Source organism: Rhinoderma darwinii, chromosome 4 (genome assembly GCF_050947455.1).
Source record: "Rhinoderma darwinii isolate aRhiDar2 chromosome 4, aRhiDar2.hap1, whole genome shotgun sequence".
Classification (NCBI taxonomy): domain Eukaryota; kingdom Metazoa; phylum Chordata; class Amphibia; order Anura; family Rhinodermatidae; genus Rhinoderma; species Rhinoderma darwinii.
The window spans coordinates 410,242,322-410,269,677 of NC_134690.1; the positions used below are offsets into that span (position 1 = coordinate 410,242,322).

Consider the following 27,356-nt stretch of genomic DNA (forward strand, 5'->3'; position numbering starts at 1 on the left):
TAACGCGTCATGCTCACCATACAGTGAATACCAAAAAAACGAAACCCATAAGAAAATGGTGGAAATGCTGTTTTTTTCCAATTCCACCCCATTCCGGTTTTTTTCCAGCTAGCCAGTTCATCACACATAATATTGAATAGAAAGTACAATATGTCCCGTAAAAATGTAGCCCTCATATGGCTTAATAAAAAAGTTAAGATTTTTTGAAGGCGGGGTGGAAAAAACAAAAGCATATAAACGAAAATGAGTCTGGTCCTGAAAGGGTTAAGAGCCAAACTGCGTGACTAGATCGGGCTGGTAGGATACGGATCCGTGCCTAGATCGGGCTGATAGGATATGGATCCGTGTGCCTAGATCGGGCTGGTAGGATATGGATCCTCCGCGTGCCTGGATCGGGCTGGTAGGATACGGATCCGCGTGCCTAGATCGGGCTGGTAGGATACGGATCCGCGTGCCTGGATCGGGCTGGTAGGATACGGATCCACGTGCCTAGATCCGGCTGGTAGGATACGGATCTGCGTGCCTAGATCGGGCTGATAGGATACGGATCCGTGTGCCTAGATCGGGCTGGTAGGATACGGATCCGCGTGCCTAGATTGGGCTGGTAGGATACGGATCTGCGTGCCTAGATCGGGCTGGTAGGATACGGATCTGTGTGCCTAGATCGGGCTGGTAGGATACGGATCTGCGTGCCTAGATCGGGCTGGTAGGATACAGATCTGTGTGCCTAGATCGGGCTGGTAGGATACGGATCTGCGTGCCTAGATCGGGCTAGTAGGATACGGATCTGTGTGCCTAGATCGGGCTGGTAGGATACGGATCTGTGTGCCTGGATCGGGCTGGTAGGATACGGATCTGCGTGCCTAGATTGGGCTGGTAGGTGTAGTGTATGACACAGGTTATCAAGCCCAGACTTCAGGATGCTGCTTTATTCCCCAGCTACATGGGCAATACACTGACTGACCACATCCAGCACTCTGGGTCAAGTCACATAACATTGTAACAATATGCAGCCAGCAATTTAACACATTATTTCCCCAGATACTACAACCCTTCCTTTCCTTGAAGAAAAGCTTAATTAACATGAACAATTTCTCAATAGTAATAACAGGTTGTACATGTCAAATAAATTGTACAATGAAACAAATAACATGTTAGATTTGAAGCTCTTGTCCATACACACAGTCCTTCAGGTATGCAGGTGGCTTTGTTGCTGGTTCAGATGTGGATGTTTGTGGGGTGGTGTCCGCGGTATCAGGAGTACCACTGCTACTTGTGGCTGGTTCACAATCATCCATCACTTTCTGGCTCAACAAATTTCTTGACAAAAGATGAATTCCACACTATTGTCCGAATCCTCCAGAACCACCTGAGTGCCTCTTTTTTCCTTTACATTGTAAGGCTCAGGCTCAAAAAATGGAGACAGTTTGTTAAACCAGTTTGTTTGAAGCAATACTCCTTGTTTGAGGTCACTAGTTTGACAATGGCGTCGGTGGTTCACATACTGTTGACCCCAGATCTTTCTTTCCTCATTAACCTCCCAAGACCAGTGGGAACTGGAACCAAAATATCTGGTAATTTTGTCCTGAATTTGCGTCCACAAAGAAGTTCCACAGGACTGACCCCTGTAGTAGTATGTGCAGTTGTACGATAAGCCAAAAGAAAACGCCACAGTTCTTTTTTCCAGTCTCTGCCCTCCAAATGAGCAATTCGTGAAGTTTTTAACAGGGTCCGGTTCTGGCGTTCCACTTCTCCATTAGCCTGTGACCAATATGGGGTTGTATGACAATGTACAATGGCATTTAAATTGAGATAGTTCTGAAATTCTTTGGAAGTTAACTGTGAGCCATTATCACTTACAATCACCTTAGGCAAACCATGAGAAGCAACGATACGTTCCAACCATCAATTACGGCTGACGGAGTTGCTTTAGTGAGAATTATTACCTCTTGCCAACGTGAATAATTATCCACAACTACTAAAAGGTGGTGTCCAGATATCCCACAGATCAATAGCCGGCTATTCCCATGGGCCGTTAGGTAAAACCGTATGTGTGACTTGTTCTGGTTTGGGTTTGCTGCCCACCAGCTGACAGGCTCGACATGAGGAGGCCAGACATTCCACATCCTTATCAATTCCTGGCCACTAAACTTTCTCACAGACCCGTTTGGTGCGCACAATGCCTTGATGTCCCTCATGGGCTAATTGCAGAGTTTGTCTTCGTAAATTTTGAGGCATCAGGATACGGTTTCCTCACAGAATTAATTGTCCTGCAATAGTAAGCTCATGTTTAACCCCTTGATAGGCATGACCACAATGACTTCATAGCAGAAAAATGAGAACTAAGAGTCACGATGCTACATATCATATAAAAGGTATAAATTTTATTGCATATAATATATAAACACACAACATAATAATAAAAACAGTTCGAGGTTCTAAAAAGGAATTTATGTGTGGATCACTCCAAAATTACATATAACCAAAGGGGTGATATCAATGCTACACCGTAACAAAAGGACGTGTATATAGTAGACAGGAAAAACACACAAACCACTGGATCAATAGGTTAATTTGAACAGTGTGTATCAAAGGGGTCTGCTGTCTGTAATTATACAGTGTCACAATATCTTATCTAAAAAATATCAAATGAGTGTCACATGACATTTTAAAGGAGGGTACTCAGCCCACAATACCGTACATCTCAGGGGAAAATACCATGAGAACGCCCTATGGTGTAACATACTACCAACCTGGAAACACCAGGGGGAGCCAGTGTATCAAATCTTACCCATGGAGATGAAGGTGAGCCCGTGATCCACACAAAGAAATAACACCCCAACGCGCGTTTCGCTATTCTAGCTTCCTCAGGGGGTACAATCTAAGCTGTATCCTGTCCTCCTTTTATAGTGTCCCTAATCATCGAACTTAAATGTTCCGGGCAAATCCGCTCACAGATGGTCCACGGCGCATGCGCGAGATTCTGTTACATCCGATAGGCAGAAAAAAGAAAGATCAGGCGGATAACAAAATTAGATTCGTTTCCACTTTTGACAACCAGTGGCAAACAATGAGATCAATTTTGGAAAAACACTGGCCGATCTTACACACAGAACCCGCATTCTTAACAGCTCTACCGGCTAATCCTCAGATGACGGCTAGAAGGAATAAAAATCTTAAAGATATACTGGTGAAGAGTCACTAAGTGCCATTACAACCTAATCCCTTCTCTAAACGAGGCCCTATCCAGGGCTGCTACCCTTGCGGTTACTGTGTGGCATGTGCCAACATAGCACGGACAACTTGTTTTAATTCCGTCAAAAACGAACGTCGTTTTAAAATCTTGCATTATATATCATGCAGCACGACCCATGTTATCTACTATGCAACATGCGGGTGCCCAAAGGTCTACGTTGGTCTAACATCTAGACAACTTAGAATCCGCATTCGAGAACATGTGAGGGTCATTTTGGCTGCGAAGGAAGTCAACGACATAACATTATTGAAGACGATCCCGAAACACTTTAAACTATACCATGGATGCGACCCCAAAACCTTTTTGGCATGGGGCATAGACATGGTACATTGTGGTGTCAGAGGGGGAAATGCGAACAAGATCTTGGCACAAAAGGAGTGCAGATGAATTACCACCCTTGGAACTATGACTCCCCTTGGTCTCAATGAGAAATTGAGTTTTTCTGCCTTCCTATAAAAATATATCTGCCCATTGAAAAAAAAAGTGTTTTTAGGCGATTTTAATTTATACTCTGTATATGTCCTACCTTTAGGTGTTATTAACTGTATGTTTTTGTGTCCACGATTAGATTCTGTCGAACATTTTCAATAGGAGTTGTTCCTTTGGGCAGTCGTGATGTTATTTGAAACAATAAAAAACGGACATCCGCTCAATCATCTACTGATATATGGATGAGAAGTGAATATTCCTCTTCTGTCCCACCATTAAACATCGATGATGTCTGAGAAGAATAGTTTTTTTGCTATTTTTGGATGCTATTATTGGAGTACTATTGTAATAACCTTTTTTCTTAAGTATAGATTTCTGTAAGTGCTTTTCTGTACACTGTATACAAGTATATACTTTATATTTTTTATTCCTTATTTTTATTTTTCATTTGTTCACGGGTCGTGTTTCTTCTTTTTACATGTGTATCATGTATCTTCTTCACTGGCTCATTGCCACTTTAAATTTACATTTCCAGTTGTATCATCACTTTGTGTTGTTCCTAATTCACTCGTGATCACTATTACCTCTCACGATTTCTTTATTATATGATCTTTTATCCTATTATACCTGGTTTGGTCCAAATATATGTCACTGATTCACTTATTTGCTTTTAACGATGTTCACTGTACACTTTATGGTTAAGGCAGTTCTCGTATTATGAGTTATTTATCACTGCTTCTACACACATAGTAAGGGGAATATACCGTCTGAACCACCTTACAATAGTAGCACCAATTATAAATAGAGATATAGACATACTTACAAGATACATATATCCCTCACTCTGGGGTTGCACATACTGCAGAGATGTCAGGTGCCTGCCTCGGTCTCCTCTTGTCAATACGCCGGCTGTGCGCTTGCGCTATCTCCATAGAGACGCGTCCTCGGAGATGCGCATGCGCAGTAGAGGTGTGACGACAGGCGATGGAGGCACCGCGACCTTTGACAGAATCTCGCGCATGCGCCGTGGACCATCTGTGAGCGGATTTGCCCGGAACATTTAAGTTCGATGATTAGGGACACTATAAAAGGAGGACAGGATACAGCTTAGATTGTACCCCCTGAGGAAGCTAGAATAGCGAAACGCGCGTTGGGGTGTTATTTCTTTGTGTGGATCACGGGCTCACCTTCATCTCCATGGGTAAGATTTGATACACTGGCTCCCCCTGGTGTTTCCAGGTTGGTAATATGTTACACCATAAGGCGTTCTCATGGTATTTTCCCCTGAGATGTACGGTATTGTGGGCTGAGTACCCTCCTTTAAAATGTCATGTGACACTCATTTGATATTTTTTAGATAAGATATTGTGACACTGTATAATTACAGACAGCAGACCCCTTTGATACACACTGTTCAAATTAACCTATTGATCCAGTGGTTTGTGTGTTTTTCCTGTCTACTATATACACGTCCTTTTGTTACGGTGTAGCATTGAGATCACCCCTTTGGTTATATGTAATTTTGGAGTGATCCACACATAAATTCCTTTTTAGAACCTCGAACTGTTTTTATTATTATGTTGTGTGTTTATATATTATATGCAATAAAATTTATACCTTTTATATGATATGTAGCATCGTGACTCTTAGTTCTCATTTTTCTGCTAGGATACAGTGGAGTCCGTTACTCTTTGAGTAGATATTTCGGGGGTGCCTTGAACAATGTGTTGGTCGCACCTAACCAGTCACTTTTTCCTGTGAGACATCTATTGATCACAATGACTTCATGTATCTTGCATTATACATTTTCTCAACTGTGAAATTTCAGGGTCTACTGCTGAAAATTCTTCGACCTCCCGTGGTGTCAATGCATGGGTAATGGCCTTAGCAGCAACAAAGCGGATATATTCCTCTGCCAGGTTGTGAGATGGTGCTGAAGGTTGAGACAACCTTGAAAGTGCATCTGCTGCATTTGTAGGCCCTGATCGGTATCTCACTTTAAAGCGATATGGTAAGAGACGAAGAACCATCTTTCAATTCTGGCTGATGGTTTTGATCGAGGAAAATATATCACCTCTAATGACTTGTGATCTGTAACAATTTCAAATTCAAGGCCATAAAGATATGTGTGAAGCCTTTCATATCCCCAAATGACCGGTAAAGTTTCTTTTTGAGTCTCTCGACATCAGGAAGGGATCTGCTCGCATACTGAACAGGTCTGTAGTCACCTGCGCGTTGCCGCTGAACTAGGATGGCGCCTAAACCCACAGGGCTGGCATCGTCAATAATTTGAGTTGGTGTAACAGGATGATCAAAATAGAAAATAAAGTTGTGGCACAGGTAAGCCGTCTCTTTAATTCATTAAATGCCCCTTGTTCAGCAGGACCACACTTCCATAAGGCGGCTTTATGATTATCCGTCTCAGAGGTTCACTGACAGTTGCCATATCCGGAATAAACTTTGCACAGTAATTCACTAACCCAAGAAAACTGCGCACTTCTGCAGGGGTTTCAGGATTCCTGGCATCTGAGAAGGCCTTGATCTTACTGTCCTCTGGACCAATACCTTCATCTGACAGTACACGGCCCATGAAAGTCATTTTATTCATTTGGAATTTGCACTTTGTGTCATTGAGCGTTAAACCTTTCTCCTTTAAGCATTCAAGCACTGCACGAAGACGCTCATCATGCTCCAGTGTGTTTTTTCCCCACACAATGATATCATCGGAAATATTGTGTGTTCCTTCACAACCATGTAGCACTTGTTGGATGACATGTTGATAGGCCTCTGATGCTGAGCATACTCCAAACATCAGGCGCTTATATCTGAAGAGACCTTTATGGCTTGCCAACGTTGTAAGTACCCTAGAAGCCGGGGTCAATTCAATTTGATGATCGCCCCATTTCAAATCCAATTTACTGAACACAGTTGCCCCATTCATCTCAAGCAGAACATCTTCAATAGTGGGTATTGGGTGCCTTTCTGGTCGGGCTTCAGGAGGTGGCGGTGAGTGCTGTGAGGCGTCTGGTGAATTGGTTAAGGTGTTGGGTGAAGTTAGGGATCTACTGGCTACCCAGGGTGTTTGTTCTGAGGCGGGGGTTGACCCGGGGGTGGTGGGGGCTTGGCGGTCGGTTCTGGGTTCGGTGTTTTTTTCTCAGGTGGGTAGTGGGGCGGAGTGGGAGGAATGCTTGTCGCAGGTTGGGGAAGCGTCGTGGGGGGAGGCAGGTATGCGGCAGGAGTGGGGACGGGTCCCGTGGCAGATGTGGAACAGAGGGGCTCTTATTTGGCATTTTCAGGTCCTTTGGGGGCTCATCTGAAGACCGAGGTCCGGGAGAAGATTAAAAAAGGGGAGTACGTGGAGCATTTCTCTCTATTGCCATTGGACGAGTTCCCGGAAACGGACGGGGCGGAAAAACAGAAGAAGCGGGAGGAAAAGGAGAGAAAACGTCGGTACAGGAAAATTACAAAAACGTTTGTTAATTGGCTGAGGGCTTTTTGCGTTTTTGCGAGTGTATGGGGGGCGAAGTATCCTGATAGCTGCGCGTCTTTGTTTTGCTACGTGGAGGGTATCTGGGATGCTTGTAAGACTTATGGGGTGTTAGCGTGGTGGCGGTATAACGAGCAGTTTCGTCAACGCTTGGCATCTTGCCCGTCTATGAGGTGGGGCTAGTTGGACCTGCCTTTGTGGATGCAGTTGATGATGGCCCAGCGCCCATCCCCCTTTCAGTCTGGGGCCGGAGGACAATCATCCGGCCAAGTGGCGGGTACCAAAAAAGGAGTTTGTTGGCCGTTTAACGACGGACAATGTAAAGCCGGGGTGTCGTGTAAATTTAGACATGAATGTTCTGGGTGTGGGGGTTCGCACAGATGCTTTAAACCGCCGGCAAGCGGCCGGGAGAGTTTGGAAAAGGGCAAGACTTCGGTGAACCTCGGCGCGATGCTGCCCTGGCTAGGACGGTACGGTAATAGGCGGCATGCAAAAATATTGCAGGAGGGGTTTTCGGATTCCTGGTAGTAGGGGACGGGTAGATTCGGGAGGTTCGGGTAATCTCAAATCGGCGGTGCAATTACCGGAGGTGGTCAGAGCCAAATTGGGCGCAGAGGTGGCTCTGGGTAGGATGGCGGGCCCCTTTTCATGCCCTCCTTTGGTGAATTTGAGAGTGTCCCGTTGGGGGTGGTTCCAAAGAAGAAACCGGGGAAGTTTCGGATGATTCATCATCTGTCTTTTCCTAAGGGGGCTTCGGTCAATGACGACATAGATAGCCGCCGGTTACTGACCACAGCAGCGCTATATACGCATCATATTTTGTACCGATCCAGTCCCCAGCACGGCTCAGTGCCCGACGAAGGTCTGTCTGACCGAAACGTCGACGTCGCACATGCAGCCTCTGGCATCCATAATAAAAATATATATTTTTGTAACACAAGCAAGGTGTGCCGAGTACAAATTCTTGACATAGATAAGGAGTTATCTTCAGTGTCGTATGCGTCCTTTGATCGGGCCGTTGATTTGGTTCGGGAGGCTGGCCCGGGGGCTTTGTTGGCAAAGGCCGACGTGGCGTCCGCATTCCGTCTTCTCCCGATTCATCCTGAGAGTCACCATCTTTTAGGATGTTGTTTTGAAGGGGCTTATTTTGTGGATTTGTGCCTGCCAATGGGATGTTCATTGTCATGCTCCTACTTCGAGGCGTTTAGCACATTTGTGGAGTGGGTGGTGAAGGAGCCGTCAGGTTGTGATAGCATCATTGATTACCTTGATGATTTCTTGTGCGTGGGGCCAGTGGGGTCTGTAATGTGTCGTCACATTCTGGACACACTGATGGCGGTGGTTCGGAAGTTTGGCATTCCGATGGCAGAGGACAAAACGGTGGCCGATGTTTGTTGGTTACCAGAGGATAAGCTGTCTGATCTCAGATCCGAGGTAGCGAAGCTTCAGGGTTTAAAGAAGGTGAAGCTGCAATCCCTTCAGTCGGTCCTGGGTAAGTTGAATTTTGCTTGCCAATTCATTCCTATGGGTAGGATTTTTAGCCGGCGGTTTTGTACGGCGACTTCGGGAGTGGTGGCTCCCCATCATTATGTGCAGATCACCAAGACTCACCGGGAGGATCTCCAAGTGTGGGACGCATTTTTGGTGTCTTTCAACAATGTTTTGGTTTTTCAAACGAGTTTGGTGGATTCGGTGGAGTTGGGCCTTGAGACTGATGCATCCGGTAGTGTGGGTTTTGGGGCCTTGCTAGGTGTGAAATGGCCCTAGTCTTGGTCTGGTTCTTCGTTGCTGAGGAATTTGACCATCTTGGAGCCGTTTCCAATTCTGGTGGCAGTGCATGTTTGGGAAAAGGAATTCAGGAATAGGCGGGTGGTGTTTCTGTCTGACAACATGGGGGTTGTGCATGCGATTAATAATCTGTCTTCTGGTTCTGATTCGGTGGTATGCTTGTTGAGGGTGTTGCAATGTTTACGCTTGAATTTTCTTTTCCGGGCTAAACCTGTACCCGGGGTTTTGAACGTTGCAGCTGATGCCCTTTCCCGTTTTCAGTGGGCGTGCTTCTGGGAGGTGGCGCCAGAAGCCGAGGAGGTCGGGTGCTCATTCCCTCCCTGCCTGTGGTCCGTGGTCGTGCCATGATGGACGAACAGGTGCGGAATTCACTGGCGCCGTCTACGTGGAAATATTATGGCAAGGTCTGGGGTGCCTTTCTGGAGTGGCGGAAGGAGTTCGGGGATTCGGAAATACAGCCTCGAGGAGGCTCTTGTGGCTTTTTTGTTACGATTAGTGGAATTGGGGGTGTCTTCGTCTGGTGTGGAATGGAATCTGTCTGCCCTGGCCTTCCACTTTAAATTGGTGGGATGGGATGATGTGACCAAAGGATTTCGAATACGGTAGGCCCTGAAGGGGTTGAAGCGCCAGAAGAAGTCGGTGGACACAAGGCAGCTAATTACGGCGGGTCTATTGGGAAGTTTGGTTGGGGGGCTTGAATGGGGTTTGTCTGTCGGGCTATGAGGTGGGGTTGTTTTCGTTAGTTTTTTCTTGGGCCTTTTTTGGGGCATTTAGGGTAGGGGAGTAGGTTAGTAGCAGTATTACCCGACCTGGGGGTTAAGGCTGGAGGACGTGTCGAGGGGTGAGGGGGCAGTTAGAATATGGCTACGGGGGTAAAAAACTGATCAACTTCAAAAAGGGGTGGCGTTGGTCCTGTCGGCAATATCTGATTCCTGGATCTTCTCCGTGGCCAATTTTGAGGTTTTTCTGCGGGCCCGGGGAGTTGCTTGCCCGGGTCCACTGTTCATTCACGAGGATGGTGTTCTGCTGTCGCGTTACCAGTTTTTAGCGGTGCTCAGGAAGGGTATTGGTAGTTTGGGCGGCAAGGCAGCCGAATTTGGAACGCATTCTTTTCGGGTAGGGTGGCTATGGAGGCTGCTCGCCTGGGCTTGGGAGTGCAGGGGGTAAAGCTAGTGGGCAGATGGAAGTCCAGGGCATACAGGAGGTACGTCCGGCCTGGAAGGGTGTGGATGCCTTTCGTTTAGGGAGATAGGGGGTGATTGTGGGGGGGGGGGCATGTGGCTGGATAACGGGTGACTTTGCTGTTGTTGCAGGCTCCTTTCCGGCTGTGGCGTGGATTGTTAGGCACTCGTTCATCTACTGGGCTCATCAGAGGGCTGGAATTAGGCGAAATGGAGAGAGGCTTGGATTTCCAATGGCAAAGTTGGACTCACATTGGTTCAGCTACAGGGGTCTGCGGTGGGATGACGTAGGTAACGAGGTGATTCATCTGGAAAGAATGTTGGGTCATCCGAAGATATTGGTGTTACACGTTGGTGGCAACGATCTGGGACAGAGGACGCAGAGGGACTTGATTCGTGCCATGAAGAGGGATGTGGTCCGCCTGCTGGGATTGTTGCCTGGAGTTCGGTTGGTCTGGTCGGAAATGGTGCCAAGGAAGGTGTGTTGAAACACCAGGGACTTTGGGGCATTATGCCGATCCCATGGGAAGGTTAACAAGGAGATGGCTTCTTTTGTGCATCTCCTTGGGGGTGTTGTGGTGCTTCACCGTCTGTTGGAAGGCTGGATGTCTGGATTGTTCCGTCCGGATGGGGTGCATCTGACGGACGTTGGCCTGGACATATTCAACGTCGAGCTGTGGGACGGCTTGGAAGAGGCCTTGGCGTTGGTTGGGGGAGCGCAGCCGGCATGAGGTGTCATTCGGCTGGCTCTTGGCGGGGGTTAGTCAGCATGGGTAGGTTTGGTAGGCTGAAAAAAGGGGAGTCTGAGCGCATGCTCACTCAGTTGTAAACTGGGTGGGGCATGAAGACAATCCCCTTTCTGGTGAAATTTTAATTTTATGTTAATTTATGTTAATTTATGTTCATGTATGTTCAATTTTGATTGATTTGGATAACAGTTATGGGATATGGCTGGCTAACGTTTTTGAGGGTATCTGTACGGATGTAGAGAGAAAGGTTATATTTAATAAATCGCCTTGGCCAAAGATTATCCAACATATGTCTCAGAGTGTTTCTTTAAGGTTATTAATAAAGGAGCAAGTTATTCTATCCACCGGTCATCAGAGCGACACCCAGGGAACAGGTCCCTCCACTAGTTCAATGATATCAAGTGCCAGTAATTCAGCACGCTCTGCTCCACAGGGGTCCTTAGACTGTATGGGAGTCAGCGTGTGCAACAGCCTTTACATGTGGGTCAATGTGAAGCTCCAACTGAAAATCCTTCAACTTTCCAAACCCAGAAAAACAGTCTTTAAATTCCTCTTTAAATTTATGGATAGAATGAGACAGCATGTTGAGCTCTGCATTGTGTGCATCAGGGCCAATCCTCAGTACCCCTAGTTCTATAGCTGTTTTGCGGCCAAGCAGTGGGGAACCTTTTCCATCAACCACAAAGAGTTCAGTCCACAAGGCAGATCCAGTCCCCTGTGTTTGGACAGAGGTGTAGAATTTGCCTTTAAATTGGCCTATCTTGTACATGATGTGATCGGTGCTGTAATGTAGATAATTGTGGTCCAAGTAATAAAGAGGCAGTCACCACATTATAAGTGCACTATATTGTACATGATGTGGTCGGCGCTGTAATGTAGAGAACAGTGGTCCTAGTAATAAAGAGGCTGTCACCGCATTATAAGTGCCCTATATTGTACATGATGTGATCGGCGCTGTAATGTAGATAACAGTGGTCCTAGTAATAAAAAGGCTCTGTCACCACATTATAAGTGGCCTATCTTGTACATGATGTGATCGGCGCTGTAATGTAGATAACAGTGGTGCTAGTAATAAAGAGGCTGTCACCACATTATAAGTGGCCTATCTTGTACATGATGTGATCGGTGCTGTAATGTAGATAATTGTGGTCCAAGTAATAAAGAGGCAGTCACCACATTATAAGTGCACTATATTGTACATGATGTGGTCGGCGCTGTAATGTAGAGAACAGTGGTCCTAGTAATAAAGAGGCTGTCACCGCATTATAAGTGCCCTATATTGTACATGATGTGATCGGCGCTGTAATGTAGATAACAGTGGTCCTAGTAATAAAAAGGCTCTGTCACCACATTATAAGTGGCCTATCTTGTACATGATGTGATCGGCGCTGTAATGTAGATAACAGTGGTGCTAGTAATAAAGAGGCTCTGTCACCACATTATAAGTGGCCTATCTTGTACATGATGTGATCGGCGCTGTAATGTAGATAACAGTGGTCCTAGTAATAAAGAGGCTGTCACCACATTATAAGTGGCCTATCTTGTACATAATGTGATTGGCGCTGTAATGTAGATAACAGTGGTGCTAGTAATAAAGAGGCTCTGTCACCACATTATAAGTGGCCTATCTTGTACATGATGTGATCGGCGCTGTAATGTAGATTACAGCAGTGTTTTTTATTTAGAAAAACGATCAATTTTGTTATTTCCTATTTTAGCTTTATGCTAATGAGTTTCTTAATGGACAACTGCCCGTGTTTTACTTTTTGACCAAGTGGACGTTGTGCAGAGGAGTGTATGACGCTGACCATTCAGTGACCAATCAGCGTCATACACTTCCCCCATTCATTTACACTGCAGATAGCGATATAGTTATATCCCTATGTGCAGCCACATAAACACACTATAACATTACTGCAGTGTCCTGACAGTGAATATACATTACCTCCAGCCAGGACGGGATTTGTATTCAGAATCCTGACCACTTCTCTGTGATTTACTGCACAGCAGGCATAGTCTCACGAGATTACGCTGTAAACGGTCATTTACAGCGAGATCTCGCTGTGCTGTGCTGTAAATATCACACAGACGCTACAGAAGTGTCAGGATTCTGAATACACGTCACGTCCTGGCTAGTAGTGATGTATATTCATTGTCAGGATACTGCAGTAATGTTATAGTGTGTTTATGTGGCTGCACATAGGGATATAGCTATATCGCTATCTGCAGTGTAAATGAATGGGGGAAGTGTATGACGCTGATTGGTCACTGATTGGTCAGCATCATACACTCCTCTGTACAATGCTCACTTGGCCATATAGTGAAACACACCCAGTTGTCCATTGAGAAACTCATTAGCATAAAGCTAATATAGGTCATAACTCCATAAAAAAATATTGTTTTTCTAAATAAAAAACACTGCTGTAATCTACATTACAGCGCCGATCACATCATGTACAAGATAGGCCGCTTATAATGTGGTGAAGGAGCCTCTTTATTACTAGGACCACTGTTATCTACATTACAGCGCCGATCACATCATGTACAAGATAGGCCACTTATAATGTGGTGAAGGAGCCTCTTTATTACTAGGACCACTGTTATTTACATTACAGCGCTGATCACATCATGTACAAGACAGGCCACTTATAATGTGGTGACAGCCTCTTTAAGCTGCAGTGAATTACTGGAGCCATAAGTATAAATCTGCTTTTTGGTGCTGCACAACTTAATGTGCTTTTCTCTGCTTTTCAGAATGTCCCAAGAAGCGAAGTCCATAACATTGCAAGTAGCTCCAGAATCAATCAGGACTTTAAAATATGTGTCCCCAATCTTAATGGTTAATGTCTCGGCCTCCAGTGAGGATATGATGGTGATTTAAGTATGTGAGAAGTGATATGAAGGTGGTGTCTGTATGTGAGAAGTGATATGAAGGTGGTGAATGTATGTATGTGAGAAGTGATATGAAGGTGGTGTATGTCTGTATGTAAGAAGTGATATGAAGGTGGTGTATGTCTGTATGTGAGAAGTGATATGAAGGTGGTGTATGTCTGTATGTGAGAAGTGATTTGAAGGTGATGTATGTATGTGAGAAGTGAAATGAAGGTGGTGTATGTATGTGAGAAGTGATATGAAGGTGGTGTATGTCTGTATGTGAGAAGTGATATGAAGGCGGTGGTGTATATATGTATGTGAGAAGTGATATGAAGGTGGTGATGTCTGTATGGGAGAAGTGATATGAAGGTGATGGTGTATGTCAGTATGTGAGAAGTGATATGAAGGCGGTGGTGTTTGTATGTGAGAAATGATATGAAGGCAGTGGTGTATGTCTGTGTGTGAGAAGTGATGAAGGCGGTGGTGTATGTATGTATGTGAGAAGTGATACGAAGGTGGTGATGTCTGTATGGGAGAAGTGATATGAAGGTGGTGTATGTCTGTATGTGAGAAGTGATATAAAGGCGGTGTATGTATATGAGAAGTGATGAAGGCGGTGGTGTATGTATGTATGTATGTGAGAAGTGATATGAAGGTGGTGATGTCTGTATGGGAGAAGTGATATGAAGGTGGTGTATGTCTATGTGAGAAGTGATATGAAGGTGATGTATGTCTGTATGTGAGAAGTGATATGAAGGTGGTGTATGTCTGTATGTGAGAAGTGATATGAAGGTGGTGTATGTCTGTATGTGAGAAGTGATATGAAGGTGGTGTATGTCTGTATGTGAGAAGTGATATGAAGGTGATGTATGTCTGTATGTGAGAAGTAATATGAAGGTGGTGTCTGTATGTGAGAGGTGATATGAAGGTGATGTATGTCTGTATGTGAGAAGTGATATGAAGGTGGTGTCTCTATGTGAGAAGTAATATGAAGGTGGTGAATGTATGTATGTGAGAAGAGATATGAAGGTGGTGTATGTCTGTATGTAAGAAGTGATATGAAGGTGGTGTATGTATGTGAGAAGTGATATGAAGGTGGTGTATGTATGTGAGAAGTGATATGAAGGTGGTGTATGTATATGAGAAGTGATATGAAGGTGGTGTATGTCTGTGAGAAGTGATATGAAGGTGGTGTATGTCTGTATGTATGAAGGTGATGTATGTATGTGAGAAGTGATATGAAGGCGGTGGTGTATGTATATGAGAAGTGATATGAAGGTGGTGTCTGTATGTGAGAAGTGATATGAAGGTGGTGTCTGTATGTGAGAAGTGATATGAAGGTGGTGTCTGTATGTGAGAAGTGATATGAAGGTGATGTATGTATGTGAGAAGTGATATGAAGGTGATGTATGTATGTGAGAAGTGATTTGAAGGTGATGTATGTATGTGAGAAGTGATATGAAGGTGATGTATGTATGTGAGAAGTGATTTGAAGGTGATGTATGTATGTGAGAAGTGAAATGAAGGTGGTGTCTATATGTGAGAAGTGATATGAAGGTGATGTATGTATGTGAGAAGTGATATGAAGGTGATGTATGTATGTGAGAATTGATATGAAGGTGATGTATGTATGTGAGAAGTGATTTGAAGGTGATGTATGTATGTGAGAAGTGAAATGAAGGTGGTGTATGTATGTGAGAAGTGATATGAAGGTGGTGTATGTCTGTATGTGAGAAGTGATATGAAGGCGGTGGTGTATATATGTATGTGAGAAGTGATATGAAGGTGGTGATGTCTGTATGGGAGAAGTGATATGAAGGTGATGGTGTATGTCAGTATGTGAGAAGTGATATGAAGGCGGTGGTGTTTGTCTGTATGTGAGAAATGATATGAAGGCAGTGGTGTATGTCTGTGTGTGAGAAGTGATGAAGGCGGTGGTGTATGTATGTATGTGAGAAGTGATACGAAGGTGGTGATGTCTGTATGGGAGAAGTGATATGAAGGTGGTGTATGTCTGTATGTGAGAAGTGATATAAAGGCGGTGTATGTATATGAGAAGTGATGAAGGCGGTGGTGTATGTATGTATGTATGTGAGAAGTGATATGAAGGTGGTGATGTCTGTATGGGAGAAGTGATATGAAGGTGGTGTATGTCTATGTGAGAAGTGATATGAAGGTGATGTATGTCTGTATGTGAGAAGTGATATGAAGGTGGTGGTGTATGTATGTATGTGAGAAGTGATATGAAGGTGGTGTCTGTATGTGAGAGGTGATATGAAGCTGGTGTATGTCTGTATGTGAGAAGTGATATGAAGGCGGTGGTGTATGTTTGTATGGAAGAAGTGATATGAAGGTGTTGTCTGTATGTGAGAAGTGATATGAAGGTGGTGTATGTCTGTATGTGAGAAGTGATATGAAGGCAGTGGTGTATGTATGTATGTATGTATGTATGTATGTATGTATGTATGCATGTGAGAAGTGATATGAAGGTCGTGGTGTATGTCTGTATGTGAGAAGTGATATGAAGGTTGTGGTGTATGTCTGTATGTGAGAAGTAATATGAAGGCGTTGGTCGTGTATATCTGTATGTGAGAAGTGATATGAAGGCGGTGGTGTATGTCTGTATGTGAGAAGTGAAAGGAAGGTGAGTGTGAATGAGACATTAGAGGGTGAAGATTGTGAGGAGGTTGAAACCTTGTGGGTGGAATTACAAAGGGAGGTAAACACTGAAAAAATTACTTTTGGTGTAATCTCTAGACTCCCCAATATAACTGAGGAGATGGAACAGATGGAGCGGTACTGTAGTAATAATGGGAGATTTTAATTACCGGGATATTAATTGGGGTCATGGTTCGGCTTCAACTGCAAAGGGGAGACATTTCCTCAACCTGTTGCAGGAAAATTTTATGGGCCAGTTTGTGGAAGACCCGACTAGAGGTGAAGCTCTGTCGGATCTGGTAATTTCTAATAATGCAGAGCTTGTTGGGAATGTCAATGTTCGTGAAAACCTCGGTAACAGTGATCATAATATAGTTACATTTTACCTATACTATAAAAAACAAACGCAGGCTGGGAGGGAAAAAACACTTAATTTTAAGAAGGCCGATATCCCCAGGATGAGGCTGCAATTCAAGATATAGACTGGGAAGAACTAATGTCAAATAATGGGGCAAATGATAAATGGGAGATTTTCAAATCTACTTTGGGTAATTATAGTGCAAAATGTATTCCTACAGGTAACAAGTATAAACGACTCAAATTAAACCCCACATGGCTTACACCTTCTGTAAAAAGGGCATTTGAAAAATACAAATCTGAGGGTACAGCTGTAGCCGTTGTAAATTATAAAGAGCTTAATAAAATCTGTAAAAATGTAATAAAATTAGCAAAAATACAAATTGAAAGGCAGGTGGCCAAGGATAGTAAAACAAATCCCAAAAAATTCTTGAAGTAAATAAATGCAAAAAAAACAAGGTCTGAACATGTAGGACCCCGAGATAGTGGTAATGGGGTGTTGGTCACAGGGGATCAAGAGAAGGCAGAGTTACTAAATGGGTTCTTTAGCTCTGTATATACAACAGAAGAAAGAGCAGCTGATGTAGCTGGTGCCAGTGCTGAAGAGCTGATGTAGCAGGTGCCAGTGCTGAGGAGCAGATGTAGCCGATGCCAGTGCTGTGGAGCTGATGTAGCCGCTGCCAGTGCTGATGTAGCCTGTGCCAGTGCGGAGGAGCTAATATAGCCAGTGCCAGTGCTGAGCTGATGTAGCCAGTGCCAGTGCTGAGCTGATGTAGCCGGTGCCAGTGCTGAGGAACTGATGTAGGCAGGGCCAGTGCTGAGGAACTGATGTAGCCGGTGCCAGTGCTGAAGGGCTGATGTAGCCTGTGCCAGTGCTGAAGGGCTGATGTAGCATGTGCCAGTGCTGAGGAGCTGATGTAGCCGGTGCCAGTGCTGAAGGGCTGATGTAGCCTGTGCCAGTGCTGAAGGGCTGATGTAGCCTGTGCCAGTGCTGAGGAGCTGATGTAGCCGGTGCCAGTGCTGAAGAGCTGATGTAGCAGGTGCCAGTGCTGAGGAGCTGATGTAGCCGATGCCAGTGCTGAGGAGCTGATGTAGCCTGTGCCAGTGCGGAGGAGCTAATATAGCCAGTGCTGAGCTGATGTAGCCAGTGCCAGTGCTGAGCTGATGTAGCCGGTGCCAGTGCTGAGGAACTGATGTAGGCAGGGCCAGTGCTGAGGAACTGATGTAGCCGGTGCCAGTGCTGAAGGGCTGATGTAGCCTTTGCCAGTGCTGAAGGGCTGATGTAGCCTGTGCCAGTGCTGAGGAGCTGATGTAGCCGGTGCCAGTGCTGAAGGGCTGATATAGCCTGTGCCAGTGCAGAAGGGCTGATGTAGCCTGTGCCAGTGCTGAGGAGCTGATGTAGCCGGTGCCAGTGCTGAAGGGCTGATGTAGCCTGTGCCAGTGCTGAAGGGCTGATGTAGCCTGTGCCAGTGCTGAGGAGCTGATGTAGCCGGTGCCAGTGCTGAAGGGCTGATGTAGCCTGTGCCAGTGCTGTTAATAGATCAGTTGATATACTGAATTGGACAGTTTCTGCGCCTTGACGCGACGACATGTTTGTGACGATCAATGGGCTGAATTCCCCCCTTATATATATATTTAGGGGCACAAAGCAGGGCTGCCCTCTTTCCCCTTTACTCTTTAATCACTCCATTGATCCCCTGTTACGTCATCTAATGCAAACTCTGATTTTTCAGGGAATTGCATCACATAATTTAGAATTAAAGGTAGCCCCATTCACGGATGATATCTTATTAGTGGTGTCGGATCCCAAGCGGGTGCTGGCCCCACTCCTTCAGGACCTGGGTAGACTGGGGAAATAGTCCGGCTAGGTGTTGAACGTGGACAAAACGTAATCTCTTTTACTGAAGGGACATTCTGTACCGCTGTGGTCCTCGGCTTTCCCGTTCCGGTGGAAATCTTCAGCATTATCATATTTGGGGGTACAAATCTCCAAACACCCGGGTAAATTATATAGGCTTAATATGTCCCAATTAGAGGAGAGATTAAGCACTTGGAAACACTTCACTCTCTCCTATTTGGGGGGGCGATTCTGCTTAAGATGTTGGAATTTCCTAGACTCCTCTATCTCCTACACACGCTGCCAATTTACCTTACACCAGCGGATGGAAAACGGATTAACTGGAAAATGTCACGTATAGCCTTCCACATCCTGCAGCAGCCGAGGGCTAACGGGCGAATTCATTTCCCCAATATCACCTAATATAACCTGGCGGCACTGCTTCGCTTTGTCTCTGACAGCTTCATGACACCTCATGCTACACGTCCGCCCCTCTTGACTCTGGTCTCTTCCCGGGTTGGGCACTTGCAGCTCTTCTGCACCTTCCTTACAATCAATTTATCCATTGACACTAGAAATAACCCTTTACCCTCTAACACCTGGCGGGCACGGAAAAAAACAGAGAACATTTTCAGCTCTCCCCATCGCTGTCTCTCCAACTGCCATTAATTTGCAACCCTAACTTCCAGGATGGCGACCCCCATGGCATCTTTCGTAGGTGCCATGCGCTGGGTCTGACCTCACACTTTGTCCATATATTGGAGAGGAGGGGGCTTACTCTGTCTGAGATGCGGTTGAAGTTCCTGACCGCACCCATTGAACCCTTCCATTATTCACAAGCCAAAAGATACATCACAAATGTCCTGAAACAATTGCCAGAGCGGGAATGAACCCCCATCATCTCCAAGGCTTCTCCAGACGAAACATAACCAAAGGTCAAATAACCAGGAACTATCAGCTCTTACACCTGCCGCCGAACCACGCCGCCACTCACACCACTGATTAAATGGCAGCTTGATGATCAATCACTTACTCCGTCATTTTGAAAGCTTTGGACCAAGCTCATAAATTTCTGCCCTCGGTACGATTTAGCACATAGATCCCATCTAACTCCACTTGTAGGCCACAGAATAGGTTTATATCCCACCTCCCAATGCTTTAAATGCCCCACCATGGAGGCCAATCTCCACCATTGTTTCTGGACTTGCCCTGATATTCAGACTTTTTGGTCTCGTATTCGATCCTACACAACTCAGAACCTCACGAACTGCACTCCTGACACGACACTCTGGGCAATTTTTGGCTATATGGACCCGGACGGGTGCGAAGGCCATTCTACAGTCCGGGCTACACAACTAGGCCCCACCATTTAAACTTTTTCTGGACAAACTCTCGTACTGTAGGCGTCTCGCTATAAAGAACTCCAGGTGGAGCAGTTCTTTGCCACATGGGAAACCTTCATCTCCTACTTCCACAGAGAGTGAGGATGGATATTAGGAACTGCTGTCAGCACACAATCTGGTTTCAGGAACAGATTGCACACCAGTGTGAGAGTGCAGAGGGAAACACACCAGTGTGAGGGTGCAGAGGGAAACACACCAGTGTGAGGGTGCAGAAGGAAACACACCAGTGTGAGGGTGCAGGGGGAAACACACCAGTGTGAGGGTGCAGGGGGAAACACACCAGTGTGAGGGAGCAGAGGGAAACACACCGGTTTGAGGGTGCAGGGGGAAACACACCGGTGTGAGGGTGCAGAGGCAAACACACCGGTGTGAGGGTGCAGGGGGAAACACACCGGTGTGACGGTGCAGAGGCAAACACACCCGTGTGAGGGTGCAGGGGGAAACACACCGGTGTGAGGGTGCAGGGGGAAACACACCGGTGTGAGGGTGCAGGGGGAAACACACCGGTATGAGGGTGCAGGGGGAAACACACCGGTGTGAGGGTGCAGGGGGAAACACACCGGTGTGAGGGTGCAGGGGGAAACACACCGGTATGAGGGTGCAGGGGGAAACACACCGGTGTGAGGGTGCAGGGGGAAACACACCGGTGTGAGGGTGCAGGGGGAAACACACCGGTGTGAGGGTGCAGGGGGAAACACACCGGTCTGAGGGTGCACGGGGAAACACACCGGTCTGAGGGTGCACGGGGAAACACACCGGTCTGAGGGTGCACGGGGAAACACACCGGTCTGAGGGTGCAGGGGTAAACACACCGGTGTGAGGGTGCAGGGGTAAACACACCGATGTGAGGGTGCAGGGGGAAACACACCGGTGTGAGGGTGCAGGGGGAAACACACCGGTGTGAGGGTGCAGGGGTAAACACACCGGTGTGAGGGTGCAGGGGTAAACACACCGGTGTGAGGGTGCAGGGGGAAACACACCGGTGTGAGGGTGCAGGGGGAAACACACCGGTGTGAGGGTGCAGGGGGAAACACACCGGTGTGAGGGTGCAGGGGGAAACACACCGGTGTGAGGGTGCAGGGGGAAACACACCGGTGTGAGCGTGCAGGGGGAAACACACCGGTGTGAGGGTGCAGGGGGAAACACACCGGTGTGAAGGTGCAGGGGGAAACACACCGGTGTGAGGGTGCAGGGGGAAACACACCGGTGTGAGTGTGCAGGGGGAAACACACCGGTGTGAGGGTGCAGGGGGAAACACACCGGTGTCAGGATGCAGAGGGAAACACACCAGTGTGAGGGTGCAGGTGTTGTTGAGGTGTTGGTGGGAGTCGTGCACTGTTTGTGTGTTCTCTTCTCTCGGACGCCCCTGCGCCATTTACGGTGACGTGGATGGCGATGGGCGGTTTGTTGGTCCCTGTCCCACCTCTTTGTCCATGGTTGTATTAAGCCTTGATTAAGCGGAGGAGGGGCACGCTCCCTACTTCTGTATGACATTAATGCAGCGGGGGATTCTGTTCTGCAGACAGGCGGACTTGTTAATACCCCCCCACTTCCCCTGACTAATAATATGAGATCTTCTGATTGGCTGCTGTGTATTTTATAAACTCTGATCTCTTGTAACCACTTTTGCTTCTGGGGACCCCCCCCCCATTCTTTTATTTTTGTATATTTTTAATTCTCCCTTTTATTCCTGTACCTCATATTCAAAAAGTTTAATAAACAAAATTTGAAAAAAAATGAAAATTGTTCTGTATTTAAAGGGAACCCGTCATCTGCATTTTACCTGTTGAACTCTCATTCCCCCGCAATGGCCGCAGCTGTCCAAAGTTTATTTCCGTTATCCCCTCTCCTATAGTCCTCGTCTGTCCGTAAATATCAGTCTGCATCGTTTTTGCGCCTTTTATGGTAATAATTATTTACTGTATTACGCTGCTTCTTATTCCTGCCCACGTGTCCAACCCTGAAATGGCGAAATCTCATCTAAAATATTGCACATGCGCACTTCATCTACGTTACGATACCCTTTCCTGCTTTGTTCGTCAGTGAAACGGTTTACCGCGCGTCTTTCAGCGCCATATTGCACATTATAACGGCTTTCCGTTGAAGAGAAAATGTCCCAATGCACAAGTGCAAGATTTTGTGTGCTGTGGAGGGAGGAGAGGAGCTGTCAATCAAAAACGAGGAGGCGGAGTTAACTCAAAAGCTGGTGGAATGAAGATATGAGTCTCATGCTCATTTGCATATGGCCATCGAACGCTCAAAAACTGAATACTAAAGGCACAGAGCTACTTATAGGTAAGATTATAGGTTAAATAACAAGGATTTTTCCCCCACAACCATCAGGTATTGCTGGTTTGATAGGTAAAATGCTGGTGACAGGTTCCCTTTAAGGCCAAAATTGGCCGTGTCCTTAAGGGGTTAAAGAACACTAAAGAGAGAATCACTGTGTCATGCTCCGCCCCCTCAGACCCCGCACTAGACATAACGCTTGTTGTTCATAGCAACCAATCAGAGCTCAGCTTTCATTTCTTTAATTGCTTAGGAAAAACTTCACACTGTCATTGGTTGGGGCATCGTGGCCGGTTGATCTGATAAACGGTTATGATGATTGAGGCCCTTGATTGATGATCAGATCCTTTCTTCCATCTTGTCTCCTTCATGCTGAATTCAGAATTGCAGATAAATGGGAAGGATTAGAAGAAAGGATCTGCTTTATTTGCAAAAAGTGCCCCTCCTGTCCGTAGGCAGGGTCTGCTATTAAAGTATTCACATAACTAGGAATGAGATGCAGTACCAGACCCGGCCTGTGGAGAGAGGTGGAGCTGTTTTTGTAAATGAAGAAGATCCTTTTTTCTAATCCTGGACCTCCTTGTTACTGCAATTTGTGACATGTTAGATCCCTACAGATGAGATCTCCTATGAAGGAGCTATAACCCAAATCCTATAACCCTTACAGTCCGGTTGTGATGTCCATCAGTGATTCCAATATGGCGGTCATTGTTCCTGTAGATCCTTCATGTTATATTGGGAAAACCAGAAAACACGGCCCAGTGGGGCTCAACTCTCAACTCCTATCTGGTCTTCAGTGACCCTGCATGAAGTTCCTACAGAACATTCAAGATTTACAGATCAGTCCTTCAGGGGGAGAGTAAATTGGTCCCTGGACTTTCTCATGGGAGGAATGTCCTGTAAAAAGAATAATCGGCTGCGGCACAAACAACAAGTGGACACGACCCATCTCTATCACTTCCATTTATTGCAGTTTTCCCTCACAGTAGGTGGTACGAGTCATGTGATGCTCCACATCTTGGTACCACGATGAGAGCATGTACAACATGTGGGCACCACGATGAGAGCACGTACAACATGTGGGCACCACGATGAGAGCACGTACAACATGTGGGCACCACGATGAGAGCACGTACAACATGTGGGCACCACGATGAGAGCACGTACAACATGTGGGCACCACGATGAGAGCACGTACAACATGTGGGCACCACGATGAGAGCACGTACAACATGTGGGCACCACGATGAGAGCACGTACAACATGTGGGCACCACGATGAGAGCACGTACAACATGTGGGCACCACGATGAGAGCACGTACAACATGTGGGCACCACGATGAGAGCACGTACAACATGTGGGCACCACGATGAGAGCACGTACAACATGTGGGCACCACGATGAGGTTGTGATAATAAAACTTAATGGTCCGGGGGAGAAGAACCTTCTACCTGATTCACTAATTAAGGAAGAGCCCATGTGATTGAACCTCACAGTGATGTCAGATCTTCACATGACCGAAGATGCCAACAGGAAACTGCTTCACATGCGTCGGCCACTGCGCAGCCAGCTGGAAAAACTTCACGTCGTTCCACTCCACTCCATCGATGTTAACTGCAGGAAATCAGAATAGGATAGTATAGATTATCTCCATGATGAGAGTCGGGGGAGCTCAGGGAAGTCACTGGAGGGTGATTGACGTGGAGGAATGTGGACTATTAGACCTCGAGTTCACGGAGTCCCTTCACTTCTGTACTATGGAGCTGTAAGGTCTGCTGTGAGGTGTCTCCATGCAGTGCTGTATTAGGGAGCTCTTCTCTAGAAGCAAGATACATCATGGAAGTACTGTATAGGGGTACGCAGTGATACAGTAAGGCGGTACATGGGGCTTCTATATTTCTGTGTGCTATATTATGTCTATGTACAACACATAATGCCGCGTGCAGGAGCCCATGGTCTGAACAGGAGAAGGACAGGGAGCTGTGGCACCATTATATGAAAACAATGGCCCTGAAAGGAGACATCTCCCAGAGGCCCTCCGTGCTGCCCCTCTATATTCTCCATTTACAAGACACTATTACCCTGGGCTTAGAGGTTCTTGTGATCACTGAATGGACATTTCCAGACTATGCTCTTAGTATATGATGGAAAATATGATGATTTGTATTATTATGGTTTTATCGTCTGTGGCTTTATTGTTGGTGGTCTTATAGTCAGTTTATTTATCGTCTATTTTATTACTGGTGGTTGGGATTATCATTTGGTTTAGCGCCGTTAGGTACATCATTGGTTGTATCGTCGGTGGATGGGTTTATTATTGGTTGTATCGTCGGTGGATGGGTTTATCATCGGCGGTTGGGTTTGTTTGTTTTATTGTCCTTGGTTCCATCGTCAGTGGTTGGGTTTATCATTCGTTTTATCATCAGTGGTTGGGTTTATCTTTGGTGTTATTGTCGGTGGTTGGGTTTATTATTAGTTACATCATTGGTGCTTGGGTTAATCCATGTTGGGTTTATCCATACAAAAACACCGGGAAAGGCCATACTTACAAATGGACACAGCCAGGTCAGAAACGCTGATGAAGGAGTGAGCAGGTGCTTTAAATAATAATAGCCACTCCCACTAGTCTTGAGGGGAGTGGTGTGTGGTGCATGGGATGTGTAGTAAGAAATAATAAATGAATAGTGTGTGTGCAAGTGTAATAATATAAGTGAAATATAGGGGGCAGTAATGAGTGAAGTGCCTCAATAGAAATAAATGGATAATGGGGTGCAAGTGTGTGAAACATGGAGGGATAGTGTGTACGTCATGAGGCACAACGTGTATAGCCAGGTAGAAGCCTATTTGTGACGCCTTGATAGTTCATAGAGCGGGCTACCCTGCTTGCTATGCCAAACAACAACAACACACCATGCGCTCCCAGCATCAAAGACCCGGCTGTGTCTTACTACACATCCCATGCACCACACACACCACTCCCCTCAAGACTAGTGGGAGTGGCTATTATTATTTAAAGCACCTGCTCACTCTCCTTCATCAGCGTTTCTGACCTGGCTGTGTCCATTTGTAAGTATGGCCTTTTTCTGTGTTTTTGTTTATTATTAGTTGTATCATCGGTGGATGGGCTTATCGTTGGTTGTATCGTCGGTGGATGGGTTTATCATTGTTGTTTTTCTTTTCCATGGTTGGGTTTATCGTTTATTTTATTATTGGGGGTGGGGGTTTATCATTGGTTTTATCATCTGTGGTTGGGTTTACCATTGGTTGCATCATCAGTGTTTGGGTTTATCATAGGTTTTATCAACAGGGATTGGGTTTATCATTAGTTTTATCGTTGGGGGTTGGGTTTTATAGTTGGTAGTTGGATTTATTATTGGTTTCTTCATCAATACTTGTATTATCAGTGGTTGGGTTTATCTTCGGCGGTTGTGTTTTATGGTTTGTTTTATATCGTCATTGGTTTTATTTTCGGTGACTGGGTTTATTGTTGGCTGTATCGTCGGTGGCTACATTTACCTTTTGGTTTTATCATCCGTGGTTGGGTTTAATGTCGGCAGTTGGTTTTATCTTCAGTGGTTGGGTTTATCATTGTTGTTTTTCATTTCCATGGTTGGGTTTATCATTGATTTTATTATCGGGGGTGGGGGTTTATCATTAATTTTATTGTCATTGGTTTTATCACCAGTGGTTGAATTTACCGTTGGTTGCATCATCAGTAATCGGGTTTATCGTTGGTTTTATCATCGCCTGTATATAAGATGTGTGGATCTCATGTCTGATAACAGTGTAATTATATTATATATCAGTGATGTCAGTAACAGGGGGCGGAGCTGTGACAACCTCTCACACATGATATACAGGCTGGTTGTCAGTAGTAATAGATGAATAGCTGTTACTGTATATAAGATGTGTGGATCTCATGTCTGATCACAGTGTAATTATATTATAGATCAGTGATGTCAGTAACAGGGGGCGGGGCTGTGACAACCTCTCACACAGGATATACAGGCTGGTTGTCAGTAGTAATAGATGAATAGCTGTGACTGTATATAAGATGTGTGGATCTGATGTCTGATCACAATGTCATTATATTATATATCAGTGATGTCAGTAACAGGGGGCGGGGCTGTGACAACCTCTCACACATGATATACAGGCTGGCTGTCAGTAGTAATAGATGAATAGCTGTGACTGTATATAAGATGTGTGGATCTCATGTCTGATCACAGTGTAATTATATTATATATCAGTGATGTCAGTAACAGGGGGCGGGGCTGTGACAACCTCTCACACATGATATACAGGCTGGTTGTCAGTAGTAATAGATGAATAGCTGTTACTGTATATAAGATGTGTGGATCTCATGTCTGATCACAATGTCATTATATTATATATCAGTGATGTCAGTAACAGGGGGCGGGGCTGTGACAACCTCTCACACATGATATACAGGCTGGTTGTCAGTAGTAATAGATGAATAGCTGTGACTGTATATAAGATGTGTGGATCTCATGTCTGATCACTGTGTAATTATATTATATATCAGTGATGTCAGTAACAGGGGGCGGGGCTGTGACAACCTCTCACACATGATATACAGGCTGGTTGTCAGTAGTAATAGATGAATAGCTGTTACTGTATATAAGATGTGTGGATCTCATGTCTGATCACAATGTCATTATATTATATATCAGTGATGTAAGTAACAGGGGGCGGGGCTGTGACAACCTCTCACACATGATATACAGGCTGGTTGTCAGTAGTAATAGATGAATAGCTGTTACTGTATATAAGATGTGTGGATCTCATGTCTGATCACAGTGTAATTATATATCAGTGATGTCAGTAACAGGGGGCGGAGCTGTGACAACCTCTCACACATGATATACAGGCTGGTTGTCAGTAGTAATAGATGTATAGCTGTTACTGTATATAAGATGTGTGGATCTCATGTCTGATCACAATGTAATTTCAGGAATTTACTAGAACAGACGTGTCCGGAGAGGTGATAGGTCCTCTTTAAGAATTGGTACTTTTCGTGGTGAAC

The 27,356-nt window shown here is 45.5% G+C and overlaps 1 protein-coding gene across 3 annotated transcripts in view; it reads right to left on the reverse strand.

The window, feature by feature from the left end:
• Positions 1–23,256: 23,256 nt before the first annotated feature.
• Positions 23,257–27,356, reverse strand: part of LOC142760355 (phosphofurin acidic cluster sorting protein 1-like) — a 278,801-nt gene continuing 274,701 nt past the window's right edge. For all 3 annotated transcript variants that reach the window (XM_075863541.1, XM_075863540.1, XM_075863542.1), the window contains one exon: positions 23,257–23,923. In XM_075863541.1, coding sequence (XP_075719656.1) covers positions 23,811–23,923 — 113 coding nt within the window. In that variant the 3' untranslated portion in view covers positions 23,257–23,810. The remainder of the gene's footprint in view (positions 23,924–27,356) is intronic.